Raw genomic sequence first — 16,269 nt, 5'->3', positions numbered from 1 at the left:
TTGTTTGATTAATATTGATCGGCCAAAACACTATATTAGCAGTATAATGTTTCCTTTATCTTTCTTCATAATTCATTATGGCCATCTTTAATTATATATAAAAAAGATTACACGATGATTCTCATGACCCATGTTGGTCAGCCAAATGAAAAAAAATAAACGCGTGCAGGTTCCACTTACTTGCTTTACACAGTATGTTTCCACTTTCCTCAATACTTTATAGCTTTTCTTTGATGTTACCCATATCCCTTTATTATATATTATCAACTTATATATGATAATTAGGAGGTATTTGTTCCAACAATCAATCGTTGCAACAAAAGAAAATATATATTGCAAGTGGGTTTCGCAGAAGCATAAAAAGTGAAGTGGTGTATGGTGTTCGGGTGAAAACAGGAACAGTAATATTTGTTTTTGTCACAATAGGAGAGGGAGATATGGTGACGGGTTGAAAGTGGTGTCAAGGTGGTGGTGGTTTAAGGTGGCTCGAGGTTGTAGGCGATGGTGGCAGCTGGGATGTAGCCATCGGTACCATATGAAGAGAAGAAGAAAAGAAAGAAAGAAAAATATGGCGTAGGTGGTCGATGAGCGAACAAGGATGGTGTTTGGTTTTTATGAGGAAGGTGGTGATCGTTGGTTGTTGCCCAAACGAAAAAGGAACAGGAGAATTATTTAACAAGAGAAATTGTAGATTGGTTGTGCTTGGATCAAGTTTAATTGTGGTGATTGTCAAAGTTTTATGGTGATGGTGTTCATTAATAAAAATATTGTAGAAAGGTGGCTCGAAGATTTTACGAAGAATGGTGATCAAGATTCGTTTAAACAACATTAAGGAGAAGCGAAAATTTGGTGCTTGAGAAGGTGTGGTTCTCGATTAGGCTAATGTGGTGAATATCTATAATGCGATAAAGGTGATGGTTTTCTCTAACTCATGTAAGTGTATATGTACTTATATAATTAGATAGAGAGCAAGAGAATAAGAATCACACTAAGTGATTTGTGGTATCGACAGAGTTATTCGAGCTAGGAAGAAGAAAACAAAAATGTAAAAATCAGAAAGTGAAGTGTAACAGGTTCGTACACTTATTTACAGCACAAGATTCGATTACAGATTGTTTGATATCGATAGGTAACAAAATTTTTGTTTTGTAATGTGAATTGATCTCTACGTGTAACAAATTTCAATTATCTATCTTTGTGATTCTTGCCATTGACACTTATATTGAATGTATACGAGATATTATTACAGTACTAGATTCGTTGGAATTTGTTTTGTAGCAACAATTGATTTGTACTTAATTTGTTTGTTAATGAGCATAATTGGAATCGTTTGTACCTGATTGCAAACAGAAAACAAATTATGATACAGTATGATTGATACGTGCAACATATTCTGTAATTAGCAGAAGTAAAAGACAGAGGGAAAAGAAGAAGAAAATATAAAAAAAATGGTGACAGGAAACTAGTTCAGAAGAAGAAAAAGAATAATATTAAAGATGTAGAAAGTAGAGAATGATAGGCAACTGATTCGTACGATTTTGATCTTAATATCTAACAAGAAACAAAAATTAGAAAGGTTGAAAGCAATTGAATTTAAATATGTCTGAATGATATCTATATGTATAATTACTATAAACATATAATAATAATAATAATAATTCTTTTAATATTAATAATAATAAGGATATTAATAATTACTAATAATAATGTTAATGATAATATTATTAATAATAACTTTAAGGATAATAATAATAAGTTGTATATTTATAAAAATAACAATACTTAAATAGAAATAATAATTTTATTAATTATAATAATGACAATAATAATAATGAAAATAATAAATATATCATTTATATTTTTCTTTTAATTAAATTTATTATATTAATATTACATATTATTAATTATGTAATATCTAATACACATATAATAACGCATATTGAATATTTAATATTTACATATTTTATATGTATTATATTAAATATATATAGAATTCATATATATATATATATATATATATATATATATATATATATATATATATATATATATATATATATATATATATATTCATTTTAAATCAAATGATTAAATTGTATTTCTATCATTATATACTTTTATTTATATATAGGTATATGTTTTAAATAATAGTTATTATAATATCATATTTTCATTTTATTTTACATAATTAATAACATTAAATTATATTTCAAATTAATATATATATATATATATATATATATATATATATATATATATATATATATATATATATATATATATATATATATATCTGTTTACAAATAGATGTTCGTGAATCGTCGGAAATAGTCAAAGGGCAAATGCATTCATGTAAATTGTTCCAAAATTTTGAGAATCAGCTTTACAGACTTTACTTATCGTGTCGAAACCATATAAGAATTAAGTTTAAATTTGGTCGGAAATTTCCGGGTCGTCACAGTACCTACCCGTTAAAGAAATTTCGTCCCGAAATTTGATCGAGGTGGTCATGGCCAACAATAAAAAAAATTTCCTGACGAATAGGAGTTGATAAATAGAGTTTCATCATTATTGATTAATATAGATAAAACGATTTGATTATGTAAAGCGTACGAGTGAAGCTGTCACAAAAGAGTGAAATGAGATAATAGAGATCCTCTTAACTTTTGACGTAGTTACAATTGTTTTCTGGGATTCAAGGAATATCAAGAAAATGTTTTATGCATAAAGGAAATATAATAGCACGATTAATTAGCAAACTGTTAGAACTATAGTAAAGATAGAACTATCAAGAAAATAATCTCTCGATACGTTTAGAGGTTAAGTAGAATGAAAGAGTTATGTAACATGACACATGATGATGGTATGATTTACTGTGAACCATTATCACGTTTTATTATAAACTCAGCATGACTTACTGTAATATAATCACGTTGGCCAAGCATCATTATATTATACTAACTCATGCTTCAATTCTCAACACTTCTCCAGCAATCATTCATAATTTAAACTCAAATTTATAGAAGGATAGAAACTAAAAATAGTTTCTTTTATGATGTAACATAGATAGCACGAGGAGATAGATAATTTCGGATGAAAATATTTATGAAAATATCTTCAGAAATATCGAAGATATTTATGATGATATTTTGGGAATTTCTAAGTTGAAGGTTGATGAAGAAAGATTTTCTGCAAGATTCTAATATGACTTCGGAGCAAGGTATTCGTTGAAGGTTTCATCGGATCCGAAATTACCTGGATTCTTTGTATATATGGTATGGTCCTTGTATTTGTCCTTGGTCTCCTTTCATGGTTAGCTCAATTCGTTTTTCAGTACCAAATTTTCTATCGAGTGTTCCCAACACTCCATTCTTTTATCATCACTTTTGGCCATGAAGACCATTTACTACATGCTGCTTCGTCAGCATTTTCAAAGTTAACGAATCTGGATCATTGGTTATCAAACCAAGGGGTTTCAAGAGAATTGTGTTTTTAGATGATTAAACGCTGATTTCTGGTAATTAGTATGGCAATTCTCGTTACAAGGTGCGGATGAGTTCATGATAGGACTTCAATAGATAAATATAGTGATTTGTCGGCGAGATTTAAGCTAAGGAGCAACGAAGTTGCTGGTACGTCTGCTGGTGATGTGGTGGAATATAAATGGTTCTCCGATAACAATAAAAGAGCACTCATATATATCAAGGTTACAATAAGGTTGCTTCGAATGAAAAGTCGAAGTTGACTTGCTGGAGCTGTGACAAAATTGGCTAATTTGAAAAGGGATTGCAAAGTTATTTTTGGTAATAACAACTCCCAAAGGGTTAACACAGATACGTTTTAAACATTTACTCAGGTTTCGAGTGTTTTCAGGTGCATAACTATATGCATCAATCTTTTCTTCCGTAGATGAAGTGCGGTTGGTTCATCCTCTCGATTGAAGTGTTTTCAAGAATTATGAAATGTTTGAACGCAGATTGGAATCGTCAAGATACAAATGAGGTTTATGATGAAATCAAGTGGCAGACTTGAAGAATTGTTTAGTTTCATATGTTATAATCAATATTTTAATTCATTTTAATTGTCCAAATTATATGTTATAATCAATAACATTAAATTATATTTCAAATTAATATATATATTGTTATAATTCAGTAGGCTTATAACTACCTTTAATGGTTATAAGAACAAAGAGAGAAAAAGAGAGAAGAAGGAGAGAAGAAATATTGATATTGATATTTCAAGAGAAATGGTGCACCTTAAATGGTTACCATACATGTCTATTTATAGTATAAAATATTACTATGCAAGAAATATAATAATAATAAAATTAACATCCAATCTAGATATTTTATAACACAATCTTGATATTTTATAACACTCCCCCTTGGATGACAATTTTATTAGAGAATAACTATTACTGCCTCGTTAAAAACCTTGCTAAAGAAAACCCATTGGGATAAAACTTTAGCTAAGGGAAAAAGAGTGCAGCATAGAGTTGACTCCCCCTCAAATAGGCAACGCCTGAGTTGTTACATCTTCTGAACATGTCTCATGCCAATATTATGAACGTGTGTTCTGAAAATAGCAGTTGGCAGTGCTTTGGTATAAAGATCAGCAGAGTTATTGATTGAACGTATCTCATTTTAATCTGGTTGTCTTTTACGAGATCTTGAGTATATGAGAAGAATCTGAGGTTTTCATCTGAAACTGTATCATCTAAATCTTTTATGTACAAGTTTAGCCCTTGTGATTTGTCTACAGTCTCCTTCATGGTTTGCTCAAACCCTTGTTTCAATTCCTATTCCTTTGTAGTCTTTTCTGAGCCTTACCAACATACCATTCTTTTTCATCAAACTTATGACCGTTAAGACCGTCTATGGCTTTGGCGCCTCGTCAGTATTTATATTTTGTTCAGTCACTTTTGATACTCTTCTTTCATTTGTATTATGCAAGCTGCATTATCTTCATATATAGTTGTTGGTGAAGATAGTTGTTAGTCTTTTATAGCGTTCTAGTCCACAAGAATCAATAATGATTTGTGTCATTGATCTCAACCAAACACATTTTCGAGTAGTTTCATATAATGCAATCACTTCGTCATGATTTGATGATGATGTTGCAACAAGTGTTTGTTTTAAGAACGCCATGATTTTGTGGTATCTCCATTTAGGAATACATATCGAGTTTGAGATTTATCTTTATGAGGATTTGATGAATGACCTGCATATATATAATCAACCAAATCTTGTTTTGAAACGTTAAAATAATTTTAAATCAGCAGTTTCTCAAGGGTATCAAAATATGTGTTTGATCCCGCTCCATTGTCATTTGAGCTGAATCTTGCCAACAAATTAACTGCAAGAGAAATGTCAGGTCTTGTACAATCTATAAGATACATAAGAACCTCAATTGCACTAAAATATGGAACTTCCGATCTGTTAAGATTTTCATGATCTTTCATTTCAAAATAATTCTTTAGAAGTTGAATGATTTCATAGATCTCTTTATTCGTTCATATGATGTTAAGAACATTGACATAAACAACTACGATCACATATCCGAACATTATTTTTATAAAACATACGTGCAAAATAAGTTTATATGTATACCCCTTTTTTTCAAGTAGTCATTTAATCGGTTATACTATTGTATCAATCCATATAAAAATCTTTGTGATTCAATGGAATACATTTATTTGAGTTTTGCATTAGATACTTATGATACCTTAAACCCTTCAGATATATTCATATATATATCACTATCAAGTGATTCACATAGATAAGTAGTAACAACATCCATGAGATGCATTTAAGTAACTACCAGGTTGATTAAGTATCTAATAAGTAATTGTATTCACTACATAAGGATAAGTTTTCTTCATAATTCATTTCTGGTCTTTGTGGGAAATATTGAGTTACAAGTCTAGTTTTGCCTTGTAACTTCATTTGCACATTTCTTTTCGGATAAAAATTCATTTGTATCCCATACGTTTCACATCTTTAAAAGTGATAACGATTGATCCGGAAACTTTTCTTTTATCGAGCGATTCTAATTCAGCTCTTATTGCTCCTTTCCATTGAGCTCAATCATGTCCATTTTGTATATTCAATGACAGATTTTAGTTCCAGATCATCATCTTTATTCATGATGTCATTGTAACATTATATGAAAATATCTCATAGAGATTTTAGTTTCATTTCGGTTCCATAATATTGCATAATTTATCGCAATTTTAGTATTTACATTTATCAATATCCTCTGCAGAAGGAATATTGATTTGTGGTTCTTCTTGAACACTTTCTCTTACCTCATTATCAGCTGATTTTCTTTTTCGAGGATTTTTATCTTCGGAACCAATTGATCTTCCACGTTTGATGCGTGGCAAAGACTCAACAGTGACATTATTGCCAGCTTTTGGAATTTCAGTTCGAGCTGGAGCATTTATAGCTGGTATATATGATTTGGTCACTTTTTTTTTTATCTGTAAATGCATAAAGTAATTAATTTGCAAGTTCTTGCATATGCATTATTTTTGAACTTTCGTTTCACATTCTTTTGTGCGAGTTCAATATACCTTAATTGATGTTCACATCATGAAGCATCATTTTATTTTTTATTTTTATTTCTCCCCCTAATCTAGGGAACAATGTTTTATTAAAATGACAATCAGCAAAACGTGCTGTAAAAACATCACCCATCATGGGTTCAATATATCTTATGATTGAAGATGTTTTATATCCAAAATATATTATCATCTTTCTTTGAAGAACCATTTTATTGTGTTGTGGTGATACAATTGGAACATACACTGCACAACCAATGTTTTAAGGTAGAAAATATTTGGCTCTTGGCCAAAATCAAGTATTAAGTGAAAATATTTACGACTTCCACATGGTATAATGCGAATTAATGTCGCAGCATGTAAATTTACATGTCCACATATAAATATTGAGAGATTTGTACTCATTATCAATTGTCTAGTTATTAGCTGTAAGCGTTTATCTATTGATTCAGCTAAACCAATTTTGTGTATGCACATGAGCAACTGGATGTTCAACAACAATCCCTGTAGATATATAATGATCATTAAATGCTTGAGATGTTAACTCACCAGCATTATCAAGTCTCATCCTTTTAATGGTGTAATCAGAATAATGTGTTCTCAATTTAATAATTTGTGCAAGAAACTTTGCAAATGCCATATTACGGCTTGATAACATACAAATATGAGACCATCCGCTAGATGCGTCTATTAGAACCATGAAATATCAAAATGGTTCACATGATGGATGAATTGGTTCATATATCTTACCTTGAATTCTTTCAAGAAACATTTGTGATTCTTTTTCACAATATACTTTTCATTAATCATCATATGTGCTTTCCATTAATCACCATATGTGTTTTTTTTTTTATAAATCACCATATGTGTTTTTTTTTATCATATATCCTTTTCACCATATACGCTTTTAATCATATGCGCTGTGTTTTTCACCATATGCGCTTTTAATCATATGCGATTTTCATCATATGCGTTGTGCTTTTCATCATATTCGCTTTTTATCATATGCGCTTATCATATGCGATGCGCTTTTTATCATATGCGCTTTTTTATGTGAATAGTAAATTAATTAATTTCGTTTTACTATTCATATGAATTAATTTAGATTTACTATTTTGTTAATTGAGTAATATATATATACATCATATATTTGTGACTCCGAAGGCTCAAATGAATTTGACCATATAGTTATACGTTGTACCTTGCACATTAATTTTCAGTAGAAGCTTTAGATGCATATTATTTTCAGTAGAAGCTTTAGATGCACTTTTTTTTTAATCACCAAATACCACAAACACTTTGTTTGCGTTTGTTCATAGTCATCAATGAAAACCATTTTCTTTAATTTTATTTTATACAATAAAATTAACGCATCATTATTCTTTTCAAAAACAATAATCTATTGTTATTGTTCACTTGTGCCATGTTTAACAACAAAAGTCAACAACCTCTGTCTTGTTTGTTGTGGCAACCAAAAACAACCTTTGCTTTTGTTACCGAGAATCCAAGACCAAAAAAACAATTAATTTTTAATTAATCTTTTATCAAAACCATAAATGATTTTATTGATCTACGTTGATATGGCCATAAAGAATTGACGGCTGACCTACTTTTGTAAGTGTATTTCGGCTATCATCCCGAAAACGCACAACGACCTTTTTTTTTTATGAACTATTTGTTTCATATCTAGCTTAGGCAATTATTGTGAACATTTGGTCCCTATAAGAGCATTTATTTTTTAGACTTTTAGTTGATTTGTACTTGTCACAATTAGGGATAGCACCCGCGGGTCGTGGATGCGGATCCATTGGATCCATCACCCGTACCCGCGGATTTTTTTTAAGAGACATCCAATTGAACCCTTGTTCGTTGAAACAATTTGACTATATTTTTACTCCCCATTATTAAACGGGCCATTTTGATGCACACTCTTAAAAAAATAATTTGTTTTTTAAGTTTTATTATTCAACCTCCTTTTTTCAACGGTCACGTTTTTAACAAAACATTTGACAAGTTTGGAAAAAAGTTTTTTATTGATTATCATCAAAAGTTTTCTATTGTCACTCTACTGGATGGAATTATGGCATACAACCAAAATTGCAACCCAACACTACATAAGAACAAAAAAGGTTGTTTTTAATTAACATATGTATATGTGTTAAACTCGGAATAATAATAACTTATTTTAGAAAATTAACATAAGACATGTTGAAACATTTTTGTCACATTTAGCTCATCAAGTCTAATACTTATCATTGATAGATTTTATCACGTCTAGGAGATGTTTACTTTTTTCTTGTATTAAGTCCTACTTTCATTTACCTTTGTTTGGAAAAAAAAAAAAATTTTTACTTTGCTTTCCCCCTTTCTGTAAAACTCATTTAAACACTTTCTTTGTTTTTTTTTTAAAAAAAAAACTTTCTTTTTTTTACGTTACCCGTAAATTATAAATATATAAAAAAAACTTTTTGTTTAATTTTTTTTTCTAGTTTTTAAAATGCCACTTGACCAATTTTTTAATTCTTTCACAACACCTGATATCGTGATCGTGACCTTTCACCAAAGCAAGAGATATTCTTGATAAACTAAACACGGACTCGTGTTTGAAATTGTCGGCCACAAAAAAATTCATTTGATAAAAGTATATATATATTTTTTTAGTTATAGAAGGAGACCACTTCATTTTCAATACTTCATTTTTGACAAAAAACTATTCCATTTTACCATCCCCTTTTTTTTCTTACTTTAACTTTTAAGATATACTTTTAATAAAAATACAAACTACTTTTTCTTATTTTAACTTTTAAGATTTACTTTTAATAAAAATACAAACTACTTTTTTGTATTTTAACTTTTAAGATTTACTTTTAATAAAAGTACAAACTACTTTTTCTTATTTTAACTTTTAAGATTTACTTTTAATAAAAATACAAACTATTTTTTTTATTTTAACTTTTAAAATTATAAATTTAAGAATAAACATTAGTATGCATGAAATAAATAATGATTAATTGCATAAGTAATCATAAATGTTAGATAACATATAAAGACCCCGTCGTATTCGTATTGATCGGAATTAATCTCGACCCATGGTACCGTGTTGTCAAATGACGTGTTGCGTACATAAAGTACCGTGTTGTCAAATGGCGTGTTGCGTACAATCATGAGGTCTTATTAACATAAATATAAATGTTAGTGAAGTTAATAAGAGTTAGATTCAGAAAATATAATTCAGGTGGTATAACCGACCATATATAACTTAAATAACATAAATATAAATGTTAGTGAAGTTAGTAAAAGTTAGATTACAGAAATATAATTCAGGTGGTATAACCGACCATATATAACTTAAATAACATAAATATAAATGTTAGTGAAGTTAGTAAAAGTTAGATTACAGAAAATATAATTCAGGTGGTGTAACCGACCATATATAACTTAAATAACATAAATATAAATGTTAGTGAAGTTAGTAAAAGTTAGATTACAGAAATATAATTCAGGTGGTATAACCGACCATATATAACTTAAATAACATAAATATAAATGTTAGTAGTCCAAAATTTGATATATTCGAGTCTGAAAATTATTAATAATTTCATACCTTGATTAGTGATTCGTGATCGTTTGAGATATCTTTTAATTACACTAAGCTTTTCGTGCTGATAACGTGCTATAATTCAGTAGGCTTATAACTACCTTTAATGGTTATAAGAACAAAGAGAGAAAAAGAGAGAAGAAATATTGATATTGATATTTCAAGAGAAATGGTGTACCTTAAATGGTTACCATACATGTCTATTTATAGTATAAAATATTACTATGCAAGAAATATAATAATAATAAAATTAACATCCAATCTAGATATTTTATAACACAATCTTGATATTTATAACATATATATATATATATATATATATATATATATATACATATATATATATATACATATATATATATATATATATATACAAATAGATGTTCGTGAATCGTCGGAAATAGTCAAAGGGCAAATGCATTCATGTAAACTGTTCCAAAATTTTGAGAATCAGCTTTACAGACTTTGCTTATCGTGTCGAAACCATGTAAGAATTAAGTTTAAATTTGGTCGGAAATTTCCGGGTCGTCACAATATTTACATCTTGTAACCGATTGTTTTATCCTAATCAATTAGGGGAAGATTGTTAGGAAAAGATTTCCTATTGTTAGGAAAATATTTCCTATTTATTAGAATTGATTGGATAAAATCGGTAGTTTGTATAAATCCCTTAATTAGTGGGATTTGCATTTATCTAGGGGATTTAGTTTCCTAATTCTTATCCCCAAGACTCTATAAATAAAGAGGTCTTGGGGTGAGGTTAGTTGTCTTTGCCTACAGCAAGAACCGATCTCATAATTTTGAGATCGTCTATCCTCTGTTTTTCATTGTTTATGTTATTCATTTATTCAATAAAATGTTAAACTTTGAGAAACTTCTTTTGTTCTTCGTTTCCGCACTAAGCTAATGTTTAATTCTTTTGCTTGATCGATGTTATGGGGTCTATCAATTATTGATTATTGAAGCTCATCGATTTCTTCTTGATACTGCTGAACATCTTAATGTATGGGAGTGGTTTCAGTTATCAAATAGTCATGATCATCTTAATGTCAGAGTGATACTCATCCACTCTCACAATTAGTTAAGCTTCAATGAAAATGTGACTCTCACAAGCGTAATCATCTCCTAACGATCTAGTTTAACAAGGGGTGTGAATCTGTGTCAGTTTTTACTCATTGGAACAGCAACATCCAAACAAGGAAAGATGTGGCCTATTCATTCAGGTTACCAATTCACTTATTATTATTTACAATTGGCATACTTATGATCCACGATTTGTTAACAATTCCACATCGGCCTCCTTAGGGTTGAGATCCGTACTCATCATCTTTCAATTCAAGGCTTTCAAGCTTCAATCCTATGGCATCATCTTTAGAAACACAAATGTGAGATCAATCTCTAGATTTTCACTGCATTAAGGAGTCCTTAGCATTTAAACAAGTCCAATGGGTAGTCAACTCCGTAAGTGCCTCATATGTGACCACCATTGCTTCTTAGGTGGGGAGAGAAAGGGAAAAGTAACACCCCTTGCGGGCGTCATGTTGGGGCTTCAGACTGAAGAAAGAAAAAGAAAAAAAAAAACATTCGCATCAACCATTAATATATTATTATTCTACCCATTTTTCACTCAATTACCAATCATATTTTCACATCACTCAAGATCTTCCCAAAACCTCCAAATGACCCTCACCGTTACACCTCATTAAGAATATAACACGGCCACGTCAATGTCATGGTAACGCATTGTCTTACCAAGTTTTTCCTTACATAACCAAACAAAATATGACAAATTGATGTTTTAGAAGATTGGTATCCAGAACTGAAAACTATTTGTATTATCATTTCTTTTTAAGATAATACTCCGTAGCATAATAACATAATATTGGTCTTTGTGTAAGAAAATATATATATCAACGTATTATATCAACATATAAATAGAAATAGATAAAGTGAACTTAATTAGACTGGATGAGTAACAGAATACAAAATTATATCCCCTTCCATTCATAGGCTTCAAAAACTAACAACTTAGAAAAGAAAGAACCATCCATAGACCATAGTATCTGTTCATTGTTGCTGCATAAAAGGGGACCTGAACGTCTAGAACTTCATTACATGATTACTGAATATGTTTAAATTATCATAAATCGCCCAAATGGATCAGGAAATCAATGAATAAAACGGTTTCTAGTTTATATAATATCACAACAAACAAGTTGAAAGACATAGGCCAGTCACCTGAGACTAGTGGTTCTACTAAATCATCTTACGCAAACTTAGCCTTCAAAGCCCCTACAGGAACCTTGCTTAAAACCTTGACCCTGAACACTGCATATTGCTTCTTGATCTCGTGCTCTGCTTTCTCACCAAAGGCATCAACTTTATCCTCATATCTATCGTAAAGGTATGGCACCGTGTGCAACAGAATGAAGCCTGTTAATAGTTAAAAAAGTTATAAAACAATTACTAAAAAACAACGGAACAGTTCCAAATGGGAATGAATTTGAACATTGGCAGTGGATAAATTATAGTGATTCTCTTCTTACATGTGTAAAACAAAGTCAAGAAGTTACAGTAGCTTCCAAGAATTGATAGGCCCCACAACCCAGCAACCACCTGGTTCAAAAGAAAAAGATAACATTTTTTTTAAACGAATACTGTTTATTACTTGTATACATAAACAAACACGATCAGATGAGTTGTAAGGGTCGCTACATACACCAAGAAATGTCTTCAAGTCTTTCCCTGAAGCAATGCTCTTTAAAACAGCTAGTGCTCTGTTGATTTCAAGCCTGAAAGCATTTGCGACACCAAGAACGATATCTTCTGGAAGAGCAACATCTGGGAATTTGGGTGGAGACCTAAAGTAAAAATTGCAGAGGTCAAATTGATTTAGACAAAAATTAGATTTACCAAATAAAGAACAAAACAAAAAAGCAAAAAAATATTACTTGTTGATGAAGCTGGCAGCATTAGACCACAAGAAGAGGACAGCAAGAGCTAATATAAGAGTATGGCATACTAGTGTAAGCAAGTGATACTCAACCAATTCGAAAAGCACCCAAATCAAGGTAGCAAAAGCAACGACACCAGCAGTAACTTTCTTGTCCTTCCACAGAAATATATCCGCAGCTGTCAAAAATTCAAAACTATAAGAACTATAAAGGGTAAAATCGCTCACCTCTGATATAATCTCTAACTAGTTTCAACAACTGAATGTAGGTTAAGCAAACACAAATTATAAGTTGAGCATTGCAATTTGAATAGTGAGCCACAATAAAGTGCCAGAAAAGAAAAAACCACTGACATATGCACCAGCTTGATCATACAAGTGAGACATTGAGAACTTAAAGTAAATTATCAACTCCATATTAAACCAAATCCAAAACAAAAAAAAAATCCACCAGTTAAAATTTGAGATTTCAAACATAATACAATTTATAAACGAATCAAACTGAGCTAATCTACTGAACTATCATGCTTATCACTGTTAAAAAAAAAAAAAAAAAGATACTCCCTCAGCAACAAATCCATTTTATATTATTTTTCAGTGGCATGTGATCCCACTCAATCCATCATTAATTAAAAAGTTATGATTATTAACCGTTAAATTGATTGATGATTTAATAAACATTAATCTCATACTACCAGTCCAAATAGAGAGTTTACCAGAACTCTAGATCTACATCACTTACAAGTTAACTTTATAAATTGCAAATTTAAAACTAAATCACATAAATACTATCGCTACTTCTTTCGATGTCCGATCTACTTTATCAAACATCTAAACTTTAACAAGTATAAAAAATCAGACGGAAATAATTACAGATCTAGCTCAATTCATCATGTTTAACTAAACTTAAACTTGTACGCAGCTTAACAAATCGATTAATCAACACCTGAATTTCCTAAAATCACGGATCTACTATCGATAGTGAAATCGAACAAATCACAAAGCAGAAACTGTAATTATATGCTAAAATACATACATAAATTTGAATATATTAAGAGTGCACACACCTTTACCGCCTCCTAAGAGCTTGTGAACTGGCTTCTCTCTACCGAACAATCGGTAAATTTTATCCTTAACATCAGACACCGGAGAGCTTTTCTTCGCATCATTATCAGAATCTGATGATGCTGAATCATCTTTGTGAAACGTTTCAGTAATTTTTTCCTTCACGGAATCAAGGAACGATTCTTCATGTTCACCGGCGTTGTTATCGGCCATTTCAATGTTATCGGTTGACAGATACAAGGCAGATTCGGCGCCTGATATCAAGAGAGGAAATGTGTGTGAATTTTGATGTAGTGTGTGTTCAACTGTGAACAGGAATGAATAAAAAAGTGATGAAAATATGGAGGTTTGGATCCGAGCCTTTAGGTTCGGGTAAAACCGAAGCTTGGTATCTTTTTCACGGGAACCAATGAGAAGCAGGTATGTCAAAAAGTAACGAGCGGAAAATCCGTTTAAATTGACGGCGTTAGGGTTGACAGATAGTTCGGGGCTTTAAAAGCCCACAAAGGATTGGGCCTAGTACAAATACCCTAGTCCAGTGGGGAGTAAGCGGACGATACGAACAACGAAAAAAATGTCTTGATCATGGGATTGTAACTGTCAGCCTTTTTCTTATTTTGACAATTTTATGTTTCTAAGACCATGATATCAGTCTTTTTCTTCTTTGTGAGGAATAAATGATGTAATAATGTAGAGTATGGAGGAGAGAATTATGAAAACTTAACGATCGAATATTTTTTAGCGTATTCGAATAATTTTGGGCTTGTCGGACCAAAGAAGTGTAGAACAAAAAATTGTTCTAACATGAAATTGTACCAATTCTATATGTTTTTGTTCTCATTCACATTTTTTTTATTCGAATCAAGCTTTTTTTCTAAATTTAGCTCGATTTAGAGTTAGAGATTAGTGTTTCGGGTTTAGATAATTAGATCCCTAAACTCTAAACCATTCGTGTTAAATGCTAAATCTATACCATAAACCCTAACTCTAAACCGGACTGAATTTAGAAAAAAACTGAATTAGAACAAAAAAAGGTAAACTATAATAATTCTGTGTGTTAGAACATTTTTTTGTTGTAAAACGAAAATTGTTCTAACACGGCCCAAAATGTTCGATTGTCCCCTTTTTTGTTCTACCCAACGAGTTCCCAAAGTTCTCTCTCCCAAAAAGTTCTCATTAAATCCCTTGACTAGCTATATATATATATATATATATATATATATATATATATATATATATATATATATATATATATATATATAGTTCACAGTGCTCGTTCTATCGATACAGGGGAAAAAAGAATAATGTTTACACTCAATTTTCACTCCGAAAGAATTTCGTGAAGAAGTCGATTCGAATGTTCTTAGGATATGATTGCAATGCTTCAGTTGGCATTGATCAAGAAGGAAATCAAAAATGAAGTCGATTTTTTGGTACGATTGTCGGGGTATGTGTGTGTGTGTAATCTAAGCAGACATGAGAGAGGACAAAGGAGGTATTACCTTTAGATGGCAACTTCGTTTCATCATATATCGCCAACAGATCATGAGCTCAAACTCGAGTCATAACTCTCATTATTTTATGAAAATGTCACAAATAATGCCTTGAAAGCTAAACTTCTTCAAAGATTTTAGACTTTTGGATGTATAACGAAAAGGAGAGGATGATGCATTAATTTATAATCAATAATCTTATTTTGCTCAAAAGAAACTTAGAATGGTGATAAATTGGATTTCTTGAACAAACGTACTTGAAATTCTTTATGCTTTGGCATATCCATTCCATTTTTCTGTTGGAACTTAATAATTTAATAATTCAAATTTAATTTAAATTTAAAAAATTATTAAATGGGGAAGTAAATTCTGAAAGAATATACTTTTTTGTTGTTGTTGAAAGAATATACTTTTGTTCCTAACCGGCCACTTTAATGGAGAAATATTGATTTTCAGTTTGATTTTTGGTTTTTGTTCAAGATGCATATCATAAAACTCTGTTTAAGAATTAATCTGTCCACATATGTGGTTTAATTCAAATTGAAGATGGTAAAATCATATCTTAGGGTGTTTGAATTCACATTTTGTAAGGAGA

At 30.5% G+C, this 16,269-nt stretch overlaps 1 protein-coding gene across 1 annotated transcript; it reads right to left on the bottom strand.

The window, feature by feature from the left end:
- Positions 1–12,104: 12,104 nt before the first annotated feature.
- Positions 12,105–14,475, bottom strand: LOC139892993 (reticulon-like protein B5). Its single transcript, XM_071876122.1, has 5 exons — positions 14,184–14,475; positions 13,115–13,295; positions 12,883–13,024; positions 12,710–12,779; positions 12,105–12,596 (listed from the first exon to the last, which is right to left on the bottom strand). The coding sequence occupies exons 1-5, from the start codon at positions 14,392–14,394 to the stop codon at positions 12,430–12,432; spliced, it is 771 nt and encodes a 256-aa protein (XP_071732223.1). The 5' UTR covers positions 14,395–14,475; the 3' UTR covers positions 12,105–12,429.
- Between the last annotated feature and the right edge of the window lie 1,794 nt (positions 14,476–16,269).

Source organism: Rutidosis leptorrhynchoides, chromosome 2 (genome assembly GCF_046630445.1).
Source record: "Rutidosis leptorrhynchoides isolate AG116_Rl617_1_P2 chromosome 2, CSIRO_AGI_Rlap_v1, whole genome shotgun sequence".
Lineage (NCBI taxonomy): Eukaryota > Viridiplantae > Streptophyta > Magnoliopsida > Asterales > Asteraceae > Rutidosis > Rutidosis leptorrhynchoides.
Note: the sequence above shows the minus strand (reverse complement) of the source record. Positions and strands in the feature narration are given on the sequence as shown.

What these genes read in the sequence shown, in the direction of transcription:
- LOC139892993 (XM_071876122.1), bottom strand. Translation starts at nt 14,394, where the DNA reads ATGGCCGATAACAACGCCGGTGAACATGAAGAATCGTTCCTTGATTCC. An exon ending in ACTTGAAGACATTTCTTGGT is followed by an intron (nt 12,780 to 12,882) that starts GTATGTAGCGAC and finishes CTTTTGAACCAG; the next exon opens with GTGGTTGCTGGGTTGTGGGG. An exon ending in CTTGACTTTGTTTTACACAT is followed by an intron (nt 12,597 to 12,709) that starts GTAAGAAGAGAA and finishes AACTATTAACAG; the next exon opens with GCTTCATTCTGTTGCACACG.